The 22031-nt window shown below is 37.3% G+C and overlaps 1 protein-coding gene across 6 annotated transcripts in view; it reads left to right on the forward strand.

Annotated features, from left to right (window-relative positions):
- LOC107265462 (tachykinin-like peptides receptor 99D) overlaps positions 1 to 22031 on the forward strand; it is a 91385-nt gene that overhangs the window by 36919 nt on the left and 32435 nt on the right. Inside the window, exons 1-3 of one of the 6 annotated variants that reach the window (XM_025083291.1) lie at positions 4517 to 4647; positions 4749 to 4822; positions 14363 to 17537. In XM_025083291.1, the coding sequence (XP_024939059.1) occupies positions 17098 to 17537 (440 nt within the window). In that variant the 5' untranslated portion in view covers positions 4517 to 4647; positions 4749 to 4822; positions 14363 to 17097. Of the gene's footprint in view, positions 1 to 4422; positions 4443 to 4516; positions 4823 to 14362; positions 17538 to 22031 lie in introns of those variants that run through there. The other 5 variants (XM_025083324.1, XM_025083314.1, XM_025083304.1 and 2 more) reach the window with 5 other exon arrangements.

The raw sequence follows: 22031 nt of genomic DNA on the forward strand, positions 1-22031 counted from the left end.
CCCAAAATCCAGGTCAATAGTAGCAGAAAGTCGACAGATCGAATAAGATTAAAAAGTACTTAAGAGAGTAGATGGAATCCAACGCGCAAGGGCTTGGAAAAATTGATGACACCGCTGGACCGAAAGAAGATGAAGCCCGGGAGAACCGACTTCCCGTAGGTATTTGCGAGGCAGCCGTGGAAATAGGAAAGGCAAGATGGATCGTGGGCTTAAATAAAGAAACTATAGGGGCAAAAAAAAAGGACGAGGGATATTCCCGCAAGGAATACCGAACCTAATTTGTTCGCGGCTGTTGAAAATATCCGACAGAAGTGTTTTGGGTTGTATAAGGGGGGACCTGTCAGATTATATGAAAAATTTTTTCTCAACTTTTTTCAAAATACAATTTTGTTCACCGAAGTCAAAATCTCGAAAAATTGCTCGAAATTATTTTGCATCCCATAAAAAAAAAATTTGAGAGAATTCTGGTACAGCTATTTTGTCCTGACACTTTTTTTCTGACATTTCAAAAATCCAAGTACGGGACTACCCATGTCTATAGGTAACGACCTGATAGATTTACAGCATCCACTCTTCTTCTTTCTCTATCTCCCCCCCCCCTTCTCTCTCTCTCTACAAGACCCTATATCCAAATAACAGAACAACTCAGCAACGCTAGAATTGTTTCGCATTTATTAATCCGGCATTTATTTATCGGTCAGAGCCAAAACAATTTATTGACCCGAGATCGGCTTGTCTTTATATCTATATACAGCGAACGGCGATCGTAACACGAAAACGTGAATTAACTGAAAATCAGATGGATGCACGCGAAGAGACAAATGGACGAGAAAGTCGTATCGCAAAATGATCATAATAATAATCAAGGATAAATATACCGAAAATTGGGAAATAATGGAGAGTTCACCGGATTACGTGTAAATAAAATTTTTTAACTTCTTCGCTACGACCTTCCGTCACTCGGGTTTACCTAATTTTCGTAAATTAATTACGAAACGTCCAACGTGTCTCGCACTTCTATCCACCTGTAATAATAATTTGTATATCTTGTCTGTTTACATCCTGTCACGACTGATAACAGGCTGGAACCATATTCACTAAGTGAAACGTGTGGGCTTTGATCAACCTGATGGATTAGCCACGGGTACAATAACATTAAATTATTCATTGATTGAGCCGCGCCCTTTTGCCTGTAAAATTCATTTACGTGTTACAGGGGTATGTACATATGTATACAAGCCCGTACGAGATATACAGGTACGGTTATATGGCTTTCCTTGTAATTCGGTAACTTTACGTTGATAGGGAATATATATAAATTACATCCATACGTGGGTGTAACGTGTAGTACATATACGAGTTTTATATAAGCATAGGCTTTCTGAGCTTCTATTAATTCAAGCAATGAATTCTATGGGATCTAATGGATTATTAATTGCCCGTATTTATTGATCACCCCTTAGAGATAAAATAGAGAAGTATTTAATAGGGCTACGTAAGAGTGAAAGACTATTTTTTTTTATCTGACGATATTAATATCTCACAATATTACTTTGATTCTTTTCACGTGGTTGACGAATTTCGGATTTTTTTTTTTTGGAATTATGAAAAAAAATTTTTTTCAAGTATACAAGCGCGACCGTATAAAAGCCTATCGGTCGAAAATTATTGTGACGGGCAGGGGCAGATAGGAAAGCGCTGAATAAGCTTTTGTGAAAATACGACGGCCGTTATTACCTACCGTTCGAGATGACAATCGCAACAGTATAACCATTTTCGGAAACACTAGGATCCACCTGTTTCGTGTATCTCTGACGTCTGTAACGATTTCTCAAATAGTCCCTCGAGGCGGATTTGGAGATTTTTTTTTTTCTGTCGGATGTGTATTTTTTTTACTGTTATCACTCGAACGTTTTATCGAGCACGTTATTTCGGTCCTTGTGGGACCACTTTTTCTTGGGGTTGCCTTACGGTCTTGGGTTACGTATGTTCGCTGTACGTTGAATAATCTTAACTGACTGTAGGCTTTTTTTCATCCTTGCGGATGAAACTAAATCCCTTGGTATCTCTCGGGGTCGGACCTATATCGCTGTAGGTTCTACGTATCGTCTTTGGTCATTTTGCCGATTGATGTATATTGGATGCGTTGTGTCGGGCAATTTTGAAAAAAAAATACCAAAATGTACGAGACGATTTGTATGTATTGTATGAAATAATTATACAGTGAGAGATATATATTTTGTATAAAAAAAATTTTCTTCTCGTTATACTCGGACGGAACGATATTTTTGACAGATTAGGTTTTTTTGACAGATTCTCATCCCGATTTGGTTTTATTACGCATCCAGTGTCGTTTGGTTAAATGAAAAAAAATGAGGAAACGCGTGTCATCGATTTTTGAAAATTCACACAATTTTACGAAAAAAAAATATATTTTTTTAATAATAAAAAACATACAATAATTGTCTTTCCTGGCGAAACTGTCGAAAAAATTTTGTACAATTCTTAATATTCTAAGCGCGAACTGAATATAAGGGTAGTCGATACTTCGTCCCTTAGGAAGCTTCTCTCAGTCCCCCGTCATCCCTTATAAAAATCGAGCCACTTTCCGAGATCCACCAGAAATCGTCATCCAGCTCCAGGAGGTGGTGATACCCTAAATCCGCTTTCTGGATGCTGGCTCGATTTTTATAAATGGATATTCACAGAGTTGAGATTTGGAGAATATATTTAAGGTCCTTCTAGACTGATAAAGATTATCATGCGATAATCTGCCCAACGAACAATTGTATAATATTTTTTCATCCTTAACCACTTAACCCATAATCACACCAGACGTTCATCTATTTCCAGCCTACAATTTTTTTTCCACACCTCAGACATATACATTGACCTCTGACCCAAAATTTCTTCATCGTGAGACAATTCGAACCCACCACCCATTAAATACCAGATTAAATGGTTAATCTCGACTTTCCCCCGTTCCCAAGAATTTATAAAAAAAAAAAAAAAATCTGATAAGAATTCAGAATTCAGAATTTTTTCTATTCAAAAGTCACAGTCTCCTATCACACATACACGCGAAAATTCCCTTATCACTTTAATTCTTATCGTCCTCTTATGTTAAATATTTTCTCAGCAAGGAAGGAGCAAGGGTCCATCCAATTTAATGCTGGATCCTTATTACTCCTGTTATTCACTTATTTCACCGCGCTTGTCTTGTATCTCCGTCATTTCCGATGTTCTCTTTCGCCCATTGTGTCATCACACGAGAGCTCTTTCATCCCTTTCGCTATCTTATCTCGCCCTTAACTCCTTCGCCGAGCCACCAATGACAGACGCGGATAACGGATTACGACGAACTCGTATCAAGAGATAAATATAGGAGCGAGAATTCATCTCTCTGGATAAAGGAAATTGGTAACCATGGTAACCACGTTAAATAATATATTCCCATAAAAACTCCACACGGTATACCGAGATAAGGGTTAATTAATTTTTTTTTAATAATTATCATTACACAATTTTATTTTTCCACGTTACAATCAGCACCGCCAATTATATTTCGCTGTGACGCATTAAATTCTACTATGGTATCGACGGAGATTTGTATGTAAAAAGAAATGTAACATGTGACATTATTCAAATTAATTACCAGTATCTCATCCCTGTAAACAGCTGATTTAATACCACCCAAAACCATACCGTGCATCAATGCCATTTTATTAATTTCAAAATTTCCAACTAGCGTTAAATTAAATTTGCATTCAATAATTGACGTTTAATATACGCTTGACACATGGTCGTTAGGTAATACGGTGTACCGAATTCAATTTCAATTAATTAAATGTCACGTTTTTCTATGCCAGACAGGAATAGGCCAAGTGATATACATATAGATATACGTGTATTACCTCGGATATTATTGACAATACTGCGTCATATGGAATGACGTGTGAATTTTTGTCTGTTAATAATAATATACGAAATCATTAAACCAAAAACTTTTTGGGCCAGTATCAAAATAAGAGGGTGCAAAAAATTTTTTAAATACCATAAAAGGTTGTACAACTCATTTCCAATTGATAGCTAATTTTTCTTGGGTATCAGAATTGTCTAATTCTTTTTGTTTTATCCTTCCGCTTCTTCCTTTCCACGGTCACTATCGGACCTACCCTTCACAATTAACCCGGTGAGTAGATACTTGGAAGTTTTGAAAAGTTTGCGGAACAGGAATACCTATAGGCCGACTGTGGAATAGGAAATCCCAGTCGGCGGTTGATCGTGAGACTTGGGGTTACCTTCATAGTGAACTTTCTCGGACTAAGTTTTGCTATTGGGCAGTTGCTTTTGCGTGGAGAATCAAGCGGGGCGGGAAAGTGAGGAAAAGTTTGGAGAACAATAGAAATTCAGTGTATTGAGAACCGTCTGAATAAATGAAGGTTAGTAATCATTGTTAGCCTGTGTTAATTAACAAAATTCGTTCTCCTCGTACTTCGCGTTAGTAAACATCCGGTTTTTGAAATTAGGTAAAATTCGTTGGAAACGGATATTTCCCTTTAGAATTTCCGTACAAATAAATAATTCGCTGCCGAAAAGGCTTCGCAGTGTAAAAAGGATGAAAAAGAAAAAAAGAAGTAGCATGCGGTACAACTGATTTTTTTTTTTGTAATAGACCATACGTAGAATGCATTTCTTAAAAATACCTCGTGCAATAATAGCCAAGCTTAACCTAACCTAATTTACAGTGAAAAACCAAAGACCTCAAGTATACGTTAGCTATGAGTATACTACCTCGAACAATTGAGCAGCTTAATGGTCCGTAAGTTTCAAACGCTTTTCTTAAAACGATACACTTGAAAGAAGGGTGCGCACCCTTCTCTTAAAATATATACTCGATAAAGCTTTCAGAAAACCTTTTACCTGCCAGTCCGTTTTGAATAAGCCTAGTGACGAAAAAAATTACCTTTGCTTTTCATAGTACCCGTTACGGATTGCACAAAAAAAAATACTTGAACATTAAATCAACATAAGTGTAACCTAAAACAACCACCTACCACTCTCTCAATTACAAAACACAGATCCAGTCGGTACCCCATAACTCAGCCTTCAAAAGATTCAGGTTAAAAGTCATAAATTGAATTTCTAAGAAAGGAAGAAAAAATCGAATCCCCCCAGGAAACACCTGCACTGCCAGTTAATACAGTTTACAGGGTTTAAGAAAATTAATATCTACTGAAATACAGAACGAGCAAATACTATGAGCATCCTTCCGAGTGTAAAGCTCTATAATAACTTGTACAGGCATATTCTGCTCATAAAAGCCATGACGCTTTACGACAGTCCAAGTATGTACCATCAACTATGTACAAGTCTCTGTACTCGGTGCCTGTGTCAGTATGGGTCTTACGAAAGTACCGAGTATGACGTTACAACGTCGATATACTCCACTCCGGCATTTAATAGAGACATTACAGTGATATGACTGCGTATAATATATATAGCTTTAACAGATCTAACAGCAACCGAGCGATCAACTATTCAATAACCCATTACCAGAGCGTAACGTTGTACGACTACTATCAATCTTAATTTTCGCGAATAAAAACAATGATGGGACTATTTATCAGAGGCACGTCCGGAGGTACATTAATCACCCACTTCTTTCCCCTCCAATCCTGTGGTATAGCCGCTGTTAACGTTCACAGGATTCAGGATGATAGGGATGAGGTGAGTTTGGAGAGGGAGAAGAGGGTTAAGAACGTATATTAATCGCCATACGGTTCTCTGTTCGTTATTGTCGCTGGCTACGTTAAATTGTATTTTTATCTGAAACCACCAAAAAAAAAAAAAAAAACGAACAGTTTCCCTGAAGCAATTAGTCGAGTTGAACTTGAAGTGGCGAAAAGGGAAACTTGAAAAATTGAACCCATTCTCTTGATGAACCCCATCGTGCTGTGTTATGGAGACCTTGAAAGATTCCTCTGCGTAGCTTGGCAGTATTTGGTGTATTTGTAGGTCTGCGAAAGCCAAAGGTACATATATTTGTATGATCTTACGTAGGGAATTTTAGCTGGTTAGATCATCTGATTGAAATTTAAGGGTGGTTAATACATTTCTTTATTGTATTACAGGATTAGTATTTAATAACAGTAGGCTCATTGTAATGTATATGGGAATTGGGTCAAATAGAGTCTGTCGATGTTATCTTCTGAGAGTCAATTTTACATTTGTGTGTAATGATACAGGCAAGGGTGTTATTAGGTCTTTCTTTATGGAGATCATGGACAACAGCTGTGAGCTTCTTTATTGGCACGATGCTCTTTATGGATGTGACTGAACTTTTCCCCTTCGCTGTATTAAACTTACAACGCAGACTATGGGATTGTTCAATTTTCTTGTGGTCACACTTTTTGCAACACCTTTTATTTTATACTTGTTATATAAAATATATGTATATTACTACGTTTTATCCATATTGCTCTGTAGAATGGTGGTACGCAGTGCCATGGAAAATATAATAGAATAAACATGACTGCGCATACCAATTTTCAGCACATAAACGTACCTATATGAGCATATACAAAATGACTAGGTAGTACAAATTTTTCTTATTCGAAGAAAACTTGTTGATATTTCTTTCCTCTTTTTATACATGCAATCAAAATGATATACATATATTTATAGCAAAGTAAAAAAATAAAATATATCTCAATTCAAAACCACGCGGATACAATACTTGGTAACAAAAATTGTATGCTGAGTCACGCGTGTGGCTATGCGTGAGTCACTAACATGTGTCGCATAGATTCTATTAAATCCATAATACTCATATTATGTATTTAACGACCATTGACTATTTTAAATACAACATGTGAATTCCATATAAGAAAATATATTCTCTGTATTAATTTTTCTACTGATATTCGAGTAACTATCGAAGGAACAATCATTCAATAAAATTGATCCTGCTAAATGGAACAAAAGTCTTAATACTTGCCGCTACCGTAAAATGTTCACTATAGTCAATTGTCTATGTACATTGTGGTAAAAGAGGGTCGTGCATCCGCTCGATTTCGTGCTAGCAAAATGGAGCCTCTCAGCACTCCGATAGGAATCGAATTTCCACATTACCCAGGGGTTGGGTATCAAAACCCTTCTGGTACCTGATGCATCGGCCCCCGAGATATATCCGATATTTTCTAGACGCTTTGTGCTTCGTAGCAAGTATTACTCTATATATTAGATATATAATACAGAATAAATATCATATACATCTATACTAACAGATATCGTATACCCTACTGCTAGAGTTAATGCAATATCTAGTATATGGTTACATAAATGTAATATAAATTTTAATGGTTCGTCAAAATTGTCGTACCAACTGAAGTTAGCTTTATTATAGAATCTAAATAGACGAGCTAACTTCAAGATGCATTTTTCCAACTACTCTAAGTCCATTGTCCACATTCAATCTATATACGACGGAGCAGTATTGTGACAGTATCTTGATAACACGATCAGTCTTTACTCTAGCAACTGATATACGGGTAACTGACTGCCGAAGTAACCAAGTACCTATTGCGTCCTCCATTACCACGGAACTAACCGTATTAATACTGCTTGTATCTCTATATATAGGCATCCCTCTAGCATTACCGTTCGCAACCGATATACAACCTGAAATCCAAAGCGTCTGTCACTCTATCGGCTTTCACGTGGTATTTTAGTACAATTATAATGAACCATTCGCGGTCTTAACGTACGAATGAATAAACATCCTGCCGAGTTAAATGTAATGAATCTGCAAAGGTCATGACTAAAACATTAATTATATATATATAGGTTGACATCGGCGATAGATATCAATTTCTATGCTAAGTCTATCGGAATTGTATATCAAATGGAATGGGTGATGGCAATTAAAGTCATTCTGACTGAATTACTAAAATTTCATATTAACGATAATCTATACTAAATAATGAATCGAGCAAGATTATTAGTGATAAGTGAAATTGAGCCAATTGATATTCAATTTTATATATGTATATATCAAAAGACTCGGTTAAATTTCGAGCAAAAGGTATAATCTGCGAATGGACCGGAGTGTAAATATTGGATTGGTAAGATGCTGGAGATAGTAGGTGCCGTCGGCCAAGTTGGCATCCCTGAGTACCATTCAACGTAATCTTTAAAGATGGTGACGGGAGGATAAGGCAGAGGATGCGAAGCAAGGGACTTGGCTAGGGATTCCCTAAGCCTGAAAAGTATGGACTTTGCGGTGAGATAAAAAATAGTTTCAATATATCTATATATACATATATATGTGTATATGTGGTTATGTGAAAAGTTAACGAGTTACTAACCTTTCACGGAGTATATTATCCCAGTATCTTTCTCTCTCTCTCTCTCTCTCTCTCTCTCTCTCTCTTCCATCTCACGGTGTATCTCCGAGTGCTTCCGTCCCAAGAAGGCAATCCCGTAGGAAATATCAGGGACACGCCCATTGGGAAAATAGCTCGAGGAAATTTCAATATCGCAAATATAATTATTTTCTCGATTATATATCGAATTAATCAGTTCGATACCTTTCGGATACGGTCGACTTATAATTGCGCGGATAAATTTCAATTAAATTTCACCAAATGCTTCTTATTAAATAAATATATATATAATAGGAAAAACGTATATATTTATAGATCAAATATATATATATATATATATATATATATATATACGATCTAATTAATTCTATCATTTCTATTGTCTTTCCTGATACCTAACCCAACCTCTTATTCCGTCTTCAATATCGGAAAAGGGTGGGCAACTGCATATATATATATATATACATATATATCTACAGGGTCCGTATAAAGTGGATATAAAAGGGCGCGAGCAATGAGGGGACGAATAAGGGATGCGACCCCGCATGATATCTAAGGTAGAGATGAAAATGGAGATAGGGGTCGTTTCGGTCTGAAGCCTACAGGTACGTATCAGACTGCAGGCTGTTTGCTTGAGAAAAATCTTTCCTGTACCGTGCAACTTTTTTTCCTTGAGATTTCTGCAAGAACATTCATATATATATATATCCTTCTCTCTCTCCATTGTCCAGACGCTGTCTTCCGTGCTATCCTCTCTCTTTCTCTTTCTATCCCAAGTAAACGCAGCCCTCTACGCCCATACCTCCATCTCTGTCTCTCTCTCTCTCCCCTTATTTACGCTCTCTTACCCGCCAGGTCTTTCTCTCGAGTCTTTGTTCCTGTCTCTGTCTCAGCAGCGTTCTACCCTGCACCGCCAGAAGGAAGTAGAGAACAGTCAGCTACGTTATTAATAGCTCAGCTTTACGTCTCGTACCTGGCAAGTCGAGTCGTTCCAAAGGGGGTTGGACTGGCTCAGCCTCGAGGATTCCTTACAAATTGTTACGCGTCCCGTGTCTCTTTTCGATCACGTGCTAGTTTGACGGGGATTTTGGTTGGTGACAAAAAATGTTTTTTTTTTTTGAAAATTTAGTAAACTCATTTTCTAGGTTTTTTTTTAAAATTCGTATTGATGACCTGGCGAACTCGCGAAAGGAGAGTGAGAGTTTTGTAGACAATAGGGGTACATATATATATATATAGGTATACTATTAGCCTGCGGGTGAAGGGTATGGACGAATGGAGACGACGAAACGTCTGGGGACAAATAACTGCTGGGGAGTTAAGTAAGTGCCGGGGTATCTGATTGTCGTATGAATGAACCCTTATCGGGCCGGAACCTGATAAGACTTTTTACTGTTCTCTTACTGGTAGCGGGATGCCTGTTTCTTGGCCTCTTGGAAAGCACGCTGTATTTCGGGGTGGCTGATTGCTTCGCAATGAATTGTATTCTCGATACTGGCTGCGTACGGTCGATGCTCCGCGGTCGATGTGCTTCGGGAGGGAAGTGCATTTGAGCTTGGTGCATCTGTGCAGTTTTGCTTGAATTTATGCAGTTGCACTTTGGAGTGATAAGGAAAAAAAATTATTATTGACAATGACAATGATCTTGCAATCGTAGGTGGGATTAGAGGATGGATGAGGTAAAATAAATTTTGGTCAATTAATTAATACAAAATTTTTGATGGGGTTCATTAATAATTTGAATTATTTTAATTCGATTAGTTATAATTCGTTTTTGTTTTTTTTTTAATGGGGATTAATCGTACTTTTCGGAAAATGACGAAGCTTGGACTGTAGGGCGTTCAGAGCTTATCAATCAGGGTCAAGGAGGAGATAAATTATCAATGATCAGTGATAATACGTATTAGGGTCTGTAGGGTGGATGAAAATTAATTGTAATTCGCGGTTAAAGCTGGTCCGTGACGAAGGAGTCTGTTTAGAGAGTGATATATAAAAGGGAAGCTTATGGGGGAAAGGCGAGTGTAAGGTAAAAAGATAACAAGACGGAGGACTCGTGGGACAGGCGATGGTAATCTTAACAAATAAGGGTGCTGACTACTTAACGTGAGATTGTATTACCAACGCCGCCATTTTCCACCTATTGAATTACCGGACTGCTTTATTATTCTGTTCTTTTGTCTTTTTTTCCTTTTTTTTCTTTATTGCTTGCCTTATGCGAAAAGCGTCTGGTTTCACTTGAGTTGAAGGTGGCGCCACCGGCGCGTCCTCTTGCCCGGCTTTACTTTTCTAGTTGTAGGTAGGGACTTCTTTTTTCAATTGATTCTATTAGTCTACGAATTGCTTTTCTTCTTTTGATTGAATTCTCCGTGCAGACGTTCTTCGCTGTATTTTCTTCTTATCTTTCTACGGTCTCTTGGTTTACTCTTCGATCGATGACTATCGGTGCGACATCTATTGGACTTTTATTGTTTTCTTTTTTGAGTAGATCTTCGTGATCTTCTTCGAATCGGCTACTTTCCGTACTTGTCAGATTATTTCTTTGGTGATAATTGGAATTTCAATTTTCAAGAAAGGTCTCATTAATTTCTTGGGTACTCCTTATTGGATTTTCATGAAAAAGTCGTTTGTTCGTTGAAAATTAATTTTTCGATAATTTCCTGCTTTTGGATTAAGTCTTGGTCATTGTTAATGAGTATTATGGAAAAACGATTATTTACCTTGTCCGTGATTTGTTCGCGGAATCGCGATTAATCATGGAGGCTTTGAATATTGGACGGGAAGATGAAATTTTGGGGGAAAGCGTGAAAATTAAAAATTTTTTTTTTCTTTATTGACAGTCACGGAAGAAATAAGTTTTATCTTTGTTTGTCGTGAGAACGAAAGAAATTTTGGAAATGCTAAGCTTATTTGTTACATTGAAATTTACTTCGTATCTGTAAAATTTGCATGTTCTTTTTTTTGTTCTATTTCCACCCCTCTTCTTCAAGGTCCCTTGTGATTTTCATAACCGAAAGTCACTTCCCATGGGAAAGTAATCTTCTCAATCTGCATGTAATATTTCTGTATCTGACAAAAAAAAAGGGTGGGAATTATCTACCCTCTTTCCCTTTGTATATATTAAAAAAAAAAAACACGAAGATAAAAAATATCGCGAAAAACGTAATTCGCGAATTATGTACAGACAGAGTGAAAGTGAAATGTCGTCGACTGTTGGCTAGGAAGAAAAAACAAGTCGTAAAAATTAACGTATTGTTTTTTTTAAATTTATGAAAAACCCCACTCGAGTCTATGAAAGGGTAAAATTCCACATGGGCAATGACGTAACGAGGTGCTACTTTTTTAAAATGTCTACCCAATATCGATCTCTGACTATTTTTAGTTCAACCCGGACAAGTTCGATCGTTAATTGCTTTATTTTCAGATAGGTGCTCACTTCAGAGTGCTACCTACGTCTATAGTACGTTCCATTACAATTAACGTAGCTACAGCCCATTCGGCTCTGCCACAAATCAAACTCGTTATTAAATCAATGAAAGCTATAAATAATCCCACTTAAAAAAATAAATACGAAATACCGACGAATAATTAAGAGTGAATAAAAGTTTGACAATTAATTAACCGCGACATCGGATACAACGACAAGGCTGATTTTCCTTATCGCAAATTTTCCGCGAAACCTATTAAAACTAATGAAACGTGAAATATGAAATTTGGCAAATAAAAAAAAATTTGCAATAACGAAATCGCGAATTTTTTCTCTTAATATCACAGATGCTGATAAAACGTTTTGATATTTCACATAGGCTCTGCTCTCGGCGGATGTCGCGAAATCTCATGTATTCGGTATAACGAATACAGTGAAAATTTCGCGAATTGCGAAAATTACAGCATCTTGTCACACCCCGTGAATACTCGACGGATCTGACAAGCTTTTTAAATCTCTGTAGACTTTTTTTTTTCTCTTAAAGCTAATACCACGAATTCAAAGGCAATTGTCTTTTTATTAATAACAATGATACCAGTTAATGGAATTGATAATACTTATCTTGGAATTTCCCCAATTTCCGAACCATGGTCAAGGGATTGTTTAAGGTGGTGGGATGCATTCACGAGCATCGAGCGATCCCTATAGCAAAACTCCTGGACTGATGCAACGTGTAACGTAATTACGAACTTTGACCACAATACCCAGTGACCCGAGATGCGCTTGTGAATGGCATTGAAATTAAAATTCAAATGCATCAAGATAAAGTGGCTGTATATATATATATATATTTGAGTGTGTATATATATGAAAAATTAAATAAATAGATAAAGAGGATCGATGGATATCGGATTAAATAAATGAATCCAAGAATTATAAAAAGTAAAAAAAAAATTATTATTATGCTTCCAGGAAGACAGATGCGGGCACGAATGAATTATTATTCAATTAAAATAAGCTCTTAATATTCAGTCGTCGAATATTTCGAGGCTTTTAGTGGAATTCAAATAAATGAAATTACCGGAAGTCAAGCCAAGGAGGCTTTATGAATCGGGGGTAGTTTTTCGTCTTAAAGGGGTGGGTCTCCCTTTCGACCTCGTAATTCGAAATCTCACGCATACGGCCTTTCGAGAAACTGGTTCCAGTACCTTCGAGTCGATTTGCAGAGGTTAAAGAAGAAAAATTCAAAATCTCGAACGAGCCTATCGGTCATTTATTTTCACCCGTTAAATAACAATTTTACAGTAGCTATATAAAATACCTCACTATCGAGTTATCCTAATCTTAAATCCATTTACGTGAATCCATCTTAAATTCTCGGCTGCCTCATGAAGATTCTCACGACTCACGCCGCGCCGGTTGCGGTTTTACGTAACTGACTGTTATTCAAAAATACGAAAAAAAAAAAAAGAAAAAAAAATTTGCCACTTGCACTGCCCGTCCCTTAATTTCATCCCCCCTCCGTCCCCCGCTATAAACTGTCGCCACTTGTAAATTCCGAAACGCGATAACAACAATGAAAACTTTCAAAAGCCTTCGACCCGAATGACGTTACGTAAATGAATATCCTTCGCGTAATTAGTCATCCGTTCGTAATTACTTAAAAAACAAAATTTTCACCCCCAAAGGAACACCGACCGAATCGACGCGCGGTAAAGCGTTCCTTTTCGTCAACAAGTATCCCTATAGATTAATCGTCCCTAAAACTACCCCTCTTGCACCCCCCTAAAAATTTGTCAATTGGAATATTGTCAGAGTAAAAGAAAAATTTCATATCCCAACTGACGCATATCACCCAGAACTAAATTACGTCATCTCTCCCCCACAAAAAAAAAACAGACTTTTTACTCCAACGCTACGACAAAGCGTCAAGTTCAACAAAGAACGATTTTTCATTGTACGAATCTGCCCTTTGCGTATGGGATGTAATTTTTACTAAGAGCGACAGACGTGCAATATTTGCGAGAAGCGAATGAAATTTTGCGAAATTTTTTGCGAAACGATTCATGGGTGAAACGAGCCGAGATATTCCGGTACCCTTGGGAATATAATATTAAGGCGTCAATCGAGGGCACGTGCCGGTATGCATAGGATTACCGATATCCGGTTGAATAAAGAAAGGAGAATCGATCGGTAAAACTAATTGAAAGTCCGTACTGGTTCGACGAAGGATCAAGTCTCGAAGTAAAATTCGAATTCTTCGCCGACTAAGTGATCAGAGTGTGAAAGTCCTTTGAGAATGATGAGTGGATTATTCGTTGAATAATAATAATAAATTGATGGGATAGGAATTGGATTAAATGTATGATTATACCTATGAAAAAAAAAACGTTATGACAGCCATCTTGTTATTTAATTTTTTTTTAATACCAGTTATATGCTTGTTGCATTTATACTGAAAATTGAAACCCTTGAAACGTGATACTTTGTCGAAATTACAAAAACTACCCCTGAAAACGACCAAATTTAACATTTGTTATTTATGTTTCAGGTCAAAATCGTACGAGGCTAAGGGTGGAGTCGTCGTCGGACGTAAATGGGAAAGTGATAAATTCTTGTGTAAAATAGAAAGAATAGGTCGATTCTGCTTTTAAAAATTTCGCATTCGGATACCCTTGTACGCGATAAAGTATCGATACTGTTGTCTGGGATAAAGTGAAGAGAGCGAGGGAAGAAAAGGAAGTAGAGAAATTCTCTTGGAATTGTGTCTGTAACTAGGAAGAGAATGCAATTGGATTTTTCCTATAGAATCATATAGAGAAGAGAAGTAAAGAAGCTGTCGGATAGAGCGACTAGGGGAAAGTGTGGGAAAAATCTGTTTTACCGACTGTTGGTATCGCGATATATAACATAACGCATCGATCATCGGATATAAGAATTGCAAGGAGCGACAAGGGTCAAGTTTAACAAGAAAAATTTCCATTTAAAAAGGAGAAACAGCAGGAACTGACGTCAGGTTGATATTGTTGTCCCGGAGAGAAGGGGTTGCGAAGAAAAATGGAAGAGTATGAAAAGATTTTTAAAAAATAATAAAAGTGAATGACAGGTTGGCGAATTGAAGAAACAAAATTATTATCCACATCTCTCGGTGCGTGGACTGGAAAATAATATTTGACGAGTCTGCGACTGGACGCCGGGACATTGTACAGATGAGTAGCGAGTGAAAGGCTGGCATTGAGGTTTTTATTTTTGGAAAAAAAAAAGGGGGAAAAAGAAAAGTACTCAGCGTCCATACAGAAATGCAAGGTCCGTTTAAAATTGCAAGCGGAACGCGACGTGTTGCAGTCAGAAAGATGAGAAATGGTGAAAGGTGGAACCGCACGTAAAAAAAAAAGGGCAAGTAACATCCAGACGCGAAACTGAAAATTAAAGGTACGTTCGGAAGAAAAGGGAGTACGGTTTTACAATAAAAAAAACGGCAAAAATACGAATAGCAATCTACAGTGAAAAAGGTAGAAAATTGAAAACGACCCCCGTAGCTCAGTCTAACTAGAGCGAAATACGTCCCGATGGCAAACGCTGATAACAGACCGGAAGTAAATGAAGAACCAGGACGTGGCACAAAGGACCCAAGAAATGTTTAAATAAAAATTTGTCAAATTTCTTTTTTCTTTTCAGGACGGTTACAAAATCCTGATGGAATACATTCAGGGGCGCAAGGCTTAATTACATGAAGATCGCCACGGAGCTCGCAAGCTCAATATCAAAGGTATCGGACGTTGTGACGGTACCTTAAAAACCCATTAGGACTTTGATATTGGGAGGACAAAAAAAAATTGTCTCTTTGGTGAATAACCTTTGAATTGAATATGGATTCCTCTGACGTGGTTACTCCTATTGGAGCGAGAAAGAGAGAGACAGTGACTGTGCACGAGAGAGAGAGAGAGACAAAGACCGACTCGTCCAAAGCCTGTTGAGGTCATCCGTGCATGAAACGGAAGTGGAAGTGGACTTCGACAACCAGACCAGCTACTCCGGCAGCGAGCAGGATAGATACTTGGAGCGTGGGTATTAGTGCAGGAGTTACGAGTATCAGGATAGCTTGCGGAACTAATTAAAGAGATCTCTCGATTTTTCTTTAAAGTACCCATCATTATTACGAGGGATTGGATAGATCGGAGGAAAGGAAAAATTAATGAAAATTAATAATAATAGAGGCGCGCGAAGTTACGGATAATTAATCGAATTTTTTGGATATAATTAATTAAATTGAAATAAAAGAAATGCATATCTAGATATATCGATAAGTTTTATTGAACTTTTTACTCCTTTGATCTAATTAATTTACTCGATTCAATTAAACGCGATCAATCGATTACGTTATAAGAATTATTTTCTTATTGCATCTTTACACGCGGTATGGATTATATTTTTTTTGTTGATTTTTTAAAAAATTTTTTAACTATGCCCTAATCCGTTTTTATGGTAATGAAAATTTGCACTGATTGTAAATACTGATAATGATAATATCCAGTGTTTAATTACATAAGTGGGCATATAGATACTTTAACGAAAGTTTAACAGGGTCGATTCTTATCGCGTGTTAACAAACTGAACGTTCAAGTTTCGCGAGTTTGCTTAACGCGCGAAACGCCGAACGAAAGTGGCGTAAGTAATTCAACGTGAAAATGTTGATTCTCGAAGTGCGCAAATTTTTGGGATTGAGTTCACGAAAGCGCTGAATTACGTTTACATAAATTGTGCGCGACTATGTGAATAACAAGAAGCGAAATGGGGCTGGTGCCCCAAGGGGGAGCCGTAAGATTATTTAGTGAAATATCGAAATAAAGTTTTAAAAAACTAAATAAATATAAACAAGTGACTGTGGGCGTACCGAGTGAAATAATAAATTTGTAAAAAAAATTTTCAAAATTTCCCCCCCAAAAAAACTTTTCTTTTTTTCTCGCAATATTAAGACCCATACAAAAAAAAAGAGAGAGAATATTATAGAATTATTTTGAAAATTTTTTTTTCTTTTCATATCTTTCTCTCATTCCCGACATCGTTAAGCTACCCGCTACTCTCCGACCGGAAAAAAAAGCTCCTTGGCAAATAAACAGCGTTTAACATCGGCGAAGCACGAGGTGTCGTAAATTATCAAAGTGACTTCGCCGAACCCACGTAAACCGCAACTCGACTCGTACGTAAAAGTAATAAAGCAACTAGACGAAATTCCAGGACCCAGCCGAACGTAAAGATAGTCAGCTGTACTTTATATCCGTCGGTATGCAGTCGCTCGAGGAACTTTTCTACGCGACATCGTCTACGTTGAATTGGACTTCGTTGTTCTACCAGAACTTGACGAGCCAAAACAACACGAACGTAACCGATCTGCAATCGGGTAATCAATTCATATTGCCCTGGTGGCGTCAGATGATCTGGACCGTTTTATTCGCTGGAATGATAGCCGTTGCCACCGGTGGAAATCTTATTGTCATATGGATCGTCATGGCCCACAAAAGGATGCGCACTGTTACCAACTACTTCTTGGTAAATTTGAGCATTGCAGACGCTATGGTGTCCACGTTGAACGTCACGTTCAATTACACTTATATGCTGAACAGTCATTGGCCATTTGGAAATCTTTACTGCAAGATCAGCCAGTTCATCGCCGTTTTGACTATCTGCGCCAGCGTCTTCACATTGATGGCCATATCAATAGACAGGTAAGAGAAAATTATTAGAACGTACAGTGATGTCGATCGAAGATAAGAATTTGAATAATAATAATAATTTTTATGAAAAAAGAAAAAAATTTTTTCGCAACTTCAATTATTATGGAATGTCATTTTTTTAGAAAAAGTAGATACCCTTTCACGGAAAGGGGACAGAAAAGTTTTTCATCGTTTTGACTAGGGTGAAGTCGATCCCTTAAATCCCCTAGACAAGACATTAACGTCACTCGACCTGGAAATTACGTAGACAGTGGAATTAGAGATTTCACGAATCGTCCTTATGGAATTAACAGTTGGGAAATAAAAAGCGTTTCAAATTTCCCGCCGTAAGATTAAGCAGATGCCATACAATTGGAACGGGGATTCCCCTGAGTTTTTCGTATACAATATTTTCGTTATTTCAATATAATTTACAGGATGATGGACGTAGCAGAGTTTTTCAATATGGATGGCTGAGCTCGATGTGCTATCAAAGTCAGTTTAGGGTCAGGGTTTAATAAAGGAAACGCAAAAGGATCCAAGGGAGGCTTCCTGAAGGTAGAGCCTTTCCGCCGGAAGTCCTCGGGAAACTCTTAACTTCAAACGGGAGAGATGCTGCACTTTAGAAAAGTTTAACTTGAATCTGGGATAGCACAGTGCCGAAGAAAAAGTTCATTGACCCTAAAAGATTTTTGAAATTAATTGAAATTGGTATAAAACGGAAAATAAAATTTACTATATATATATATATATATATATATATATATAAAAGGGACAATAAATCACACAGCTACGATTAATTATCAGTCTTATATGTTTTAGTTATTGGTCTATTTTTTTTTTAGTCCTCCTTCAAGGAGATCAATAAGAAATAGATTTCCGATAGATACAAATTTAAGTTATACTATTAGTGATCTATACTTTTTCTTTTTTAATTGTATTACCTATCCTAATAGCAGGTACCATCGTGTACTAAAAATTTATTCATCTTATCAATGGCATCTCTCGTATAGAATATTTTCTGCAAGAGACAATTAATGGCAAGAGCGAACTTCCGAAACACACGTGGTCAATCCGCATCCGTAATGGATGCTAATTCGTTTCCTGAGGGAACGTTGCGACCATGGAAAAGGGATTCCCTTGGCCTTTCGTATAGCAAGACCTTTTCTCTGTTCGATCGTTCCGTCATTCCGGATTACGGAACCTGGAGAGACATTTACGTTCGACGGAATTAACGAATAAATGTCCTACGTATTCTGCTCGAGGAAATAGGGAACACAGGATCAGTCCACGAGGAGATTCCTTTCGGAATGTCCTGAAAGCTAAGGAAACGTGGAGAGAAGAGCAAAATTGCACGTGAATATCGAAATTAAGTAAAATTACAAAGAATTAAATAATCAGCGGAATTATTTATTTTAAAAAAAAAAGTTATTTACGTCAAAAAATGTCACGTGACAGTAAATAAGTTTGAAAAGTGTCATGCATTGAAGATAATTGTGAATTGTTTCCGTATGGACCTAAAGGGATGCTGTGGATCGATCATGGCATCTTCATTGGAATTTTTAAAAGATTGTTTAACGATATCACTTACAAGGGGTAAACGGCCGTGCTTAGTGATGAAGTTCAGAAGGATCTGTCATTTCTTGAGTTCGAAGAAGATGCTTGACTCGAGAAGGCAAAAGAAAGGAAGTTCTAAAGGGATTAAGCGAGACGGGGAAACAGAACAAGAGCGACTTGGGGGTTAATGCAGAAAGGAGGATGATTCGGAGAAGAGGTTAGTACAGATCAGATTGCGATATGGCTCCTTTCGAAAGAGCATTAATTCATGTGAAAGTCAAACGTAATACTCGGAGCTGGATTTGATGCTTTATTAAGAAGTGAAGAAAATACTTGAAATTTTATTATTATGACGGGCCATTTCCATGGGGTTGGTAAATGTAAAATTTATTTGATAAAAAATACTCGATCAGTGTTACGAGATATGTCGTAACTAATGGTACTTCGAATTGACCGATAAAAACGACAGGTATCGATAAGGCAAATCAGTCTGGTCATCTGTAGCCGAATTTTGTAAATCGACTTGGAAGAAATAAACGTGTCGAGACGGCAATGCAATTTCTGTCTCCGACTGGATATGTGCTGGCAGTACTGATTCTGGTAAGCAGTTAGATATACAGAGTATATCAGTTAAGATGCACGTTTGCGGTTTGCGATCAGTCTTAGCATCGGTAGCAGCATTCCTTCCTTCCTTTCCTTATGGCTGACTCCTCCAATGAGATGTGCCAGCAGTAGCAGCATCAGTAGACTCAGTAGCCCTACACCAGAGATGAGTAGGGAGATGCACAACGATACGGTTTCAGGCGATACCAAAGTCATGGGGCTAAATCGTAGCGGCGAGTCTCGAAGTAGGATTTTGTGATCATCGCCTCCGTCGACAATGTGAATCCCGTCGTAGCCGAGCTAAACGTGAACACGAAGATATAGCTTGGCGGGCAGAGGTTCTCCGCTACTCACCGCTGGATCCCAAAGCAACACTTTCAACAAGAACGGGAACTATAGAACTCCTTAAGAAATATTGAAAAAGCCTATTGTTGAAACATTTTTAAGACATTTTTAAGAAAGTACAGTGCCAACTTGACACACGTGTAGCACCTCAAATTTTACTAAATATTATTGGATTTTGATGTACTCTTACAAATTTATTCAAAATGTAAAATTGAAATTTAATCAAAATCTCGCAGAATATACGGAGTAGATAAAAATTGAATTGAAATTGTAGAATATCGAAAATAAATTACGTTTAAGTTGAAATATTAATAAATTAGGTGTTTGAAACATTAAAATAATTAATTAAATCAATAAAGTAAAATATTAACACTAAGAAATCGGAAATTCTGGTCAAACATATTTAGAAGTACTGGAAGTTACCCAAAATTGTGCGCGCGCAAATTTTTCACGCAGGACTCGGAGAGCGGGAGCAGGCGGGTGGTGGGGGGCGCTCGAGGCAGGGCCCGGACTCGGAGAGCTCATTCTTCCTCGAGCCGGTCTCCTATACTGGTCTCTTGGAATACCCCTCATATTCATTTCCAACCTTCTTCTATTTCTATATTTATTTCTTCTTTACTTCCTTATTTCTTTATATTTCATTCTTCACTTTCTGATTTATATCTTTCCTCATTTCTCCTCTACTTATATACCCCTATTCCTTACTTTTCTACTTTTAAACTTCTTTATTTCTATCTTCCCTTCTGTCTTCTTGTTCGCTCATTCTTCCTTGAGCCAGTCTCCTATACTGGTATCTTGGACACACCCCTCATATACATTTTCAACCTTTATCTTTTTCTATATTTATTTCTTTATCTTCATTCCTTATTTTATTACTTATATCTTTCCTTATTTCTTCTCTACTTTTATAACTCTATTCCTTATTTTTCTACCTTCTAACTTTTTTATTTTTATCTTCCTTTCTGTCTTCTCGTTTCACTCTGTTCCCTCTCACTTTACATTGTGCTTGACTTACACTTCCTATTCCTTTGGTCGGGTCGAGCATATTAATTCAAGTAGTGATGTATGCATTCTTGCACTTTGTATACTATGTACTATGTATGACTGTATGTATGTTTGTACTTTGCATACTGTATCATTATTACGTTTGACCAATAAATTATCTTTAAACACATATACACGTTGATATTCTTTTGCCCTATGCGAATATCCCAGAGTACGAATGAGTTCTGTCTCTTTCTTACACTCCTCCGTCCTAACAGGATCCTTCTCCTTCTCCTCTAATCTTATGCTTCTATACCCCCTTTCGGCTATGCTGCGTTTTCTCTGCAGTTACTTTCATTCCATCTGCAAGTTGCAAAAAGTAAAGGGATTTTTTAAAAGTTCCCTATCGCAGTTTATCTGTACCAGCCTGATACAGATGATTTTCGAATTAATTTAAGATTTATTTTGTCGGAGAAAGTTCACTCTTTCTCTCAGAGATGGCGCCACATATCATGCCCAGGAGGTGCTGCCCTCTTATCGGCGAAAATTTGAATTAATGCAAATTCTTCAATAAGAATTTACTCATTGAAATTCCGACGATAGGATTTTTAAATTGAATTCGGGATTATTTTATCGGAGAAAGTTCACTCTTTCTCTCAGAGATGGCGCCACTTATCATGTCCAGGAGGTGCTGCCCTCTTATCGGCGAAAATTTGAATTAATGCAAATTCTTCTAATAAGATTTACTCATTGAAATTCCGACGATAGGATTTTTAAATTGAATTCGGGATTATTTTATCGGAGAAAGTTCACTCTTTCTCTCAGAGATGGCGCCACTTATCATGTCCAGGAGGTGCTGCCCTCTTATCGGCGAAAATTCGAACTAATGCGAATTCTCTAATAAGATTTACTCATTGAAATTTCGACTATGGGATTTTTAAATTGAATTCGGGATTATTTTATCGGAGAAAGTTCACTCTTTCTCTCAGAGATGGCGCCACATATCATGCCCAGGAG

This window comes from Cephus cinctus, unplaced genomic scaffold (genome assembly GCF_000341935.2).
Source record: "Cephus cinctus unplaced genomic scaffold, Ccin1 Ccin1_scaffold0020, whole genome shotgun sequence".
Lineage (NCBI taxonomy): Eukaryota > Metazoa > Arthropoda > Insecta > Hymenoptera > Cephidae > Cephus > Cephus cinctus.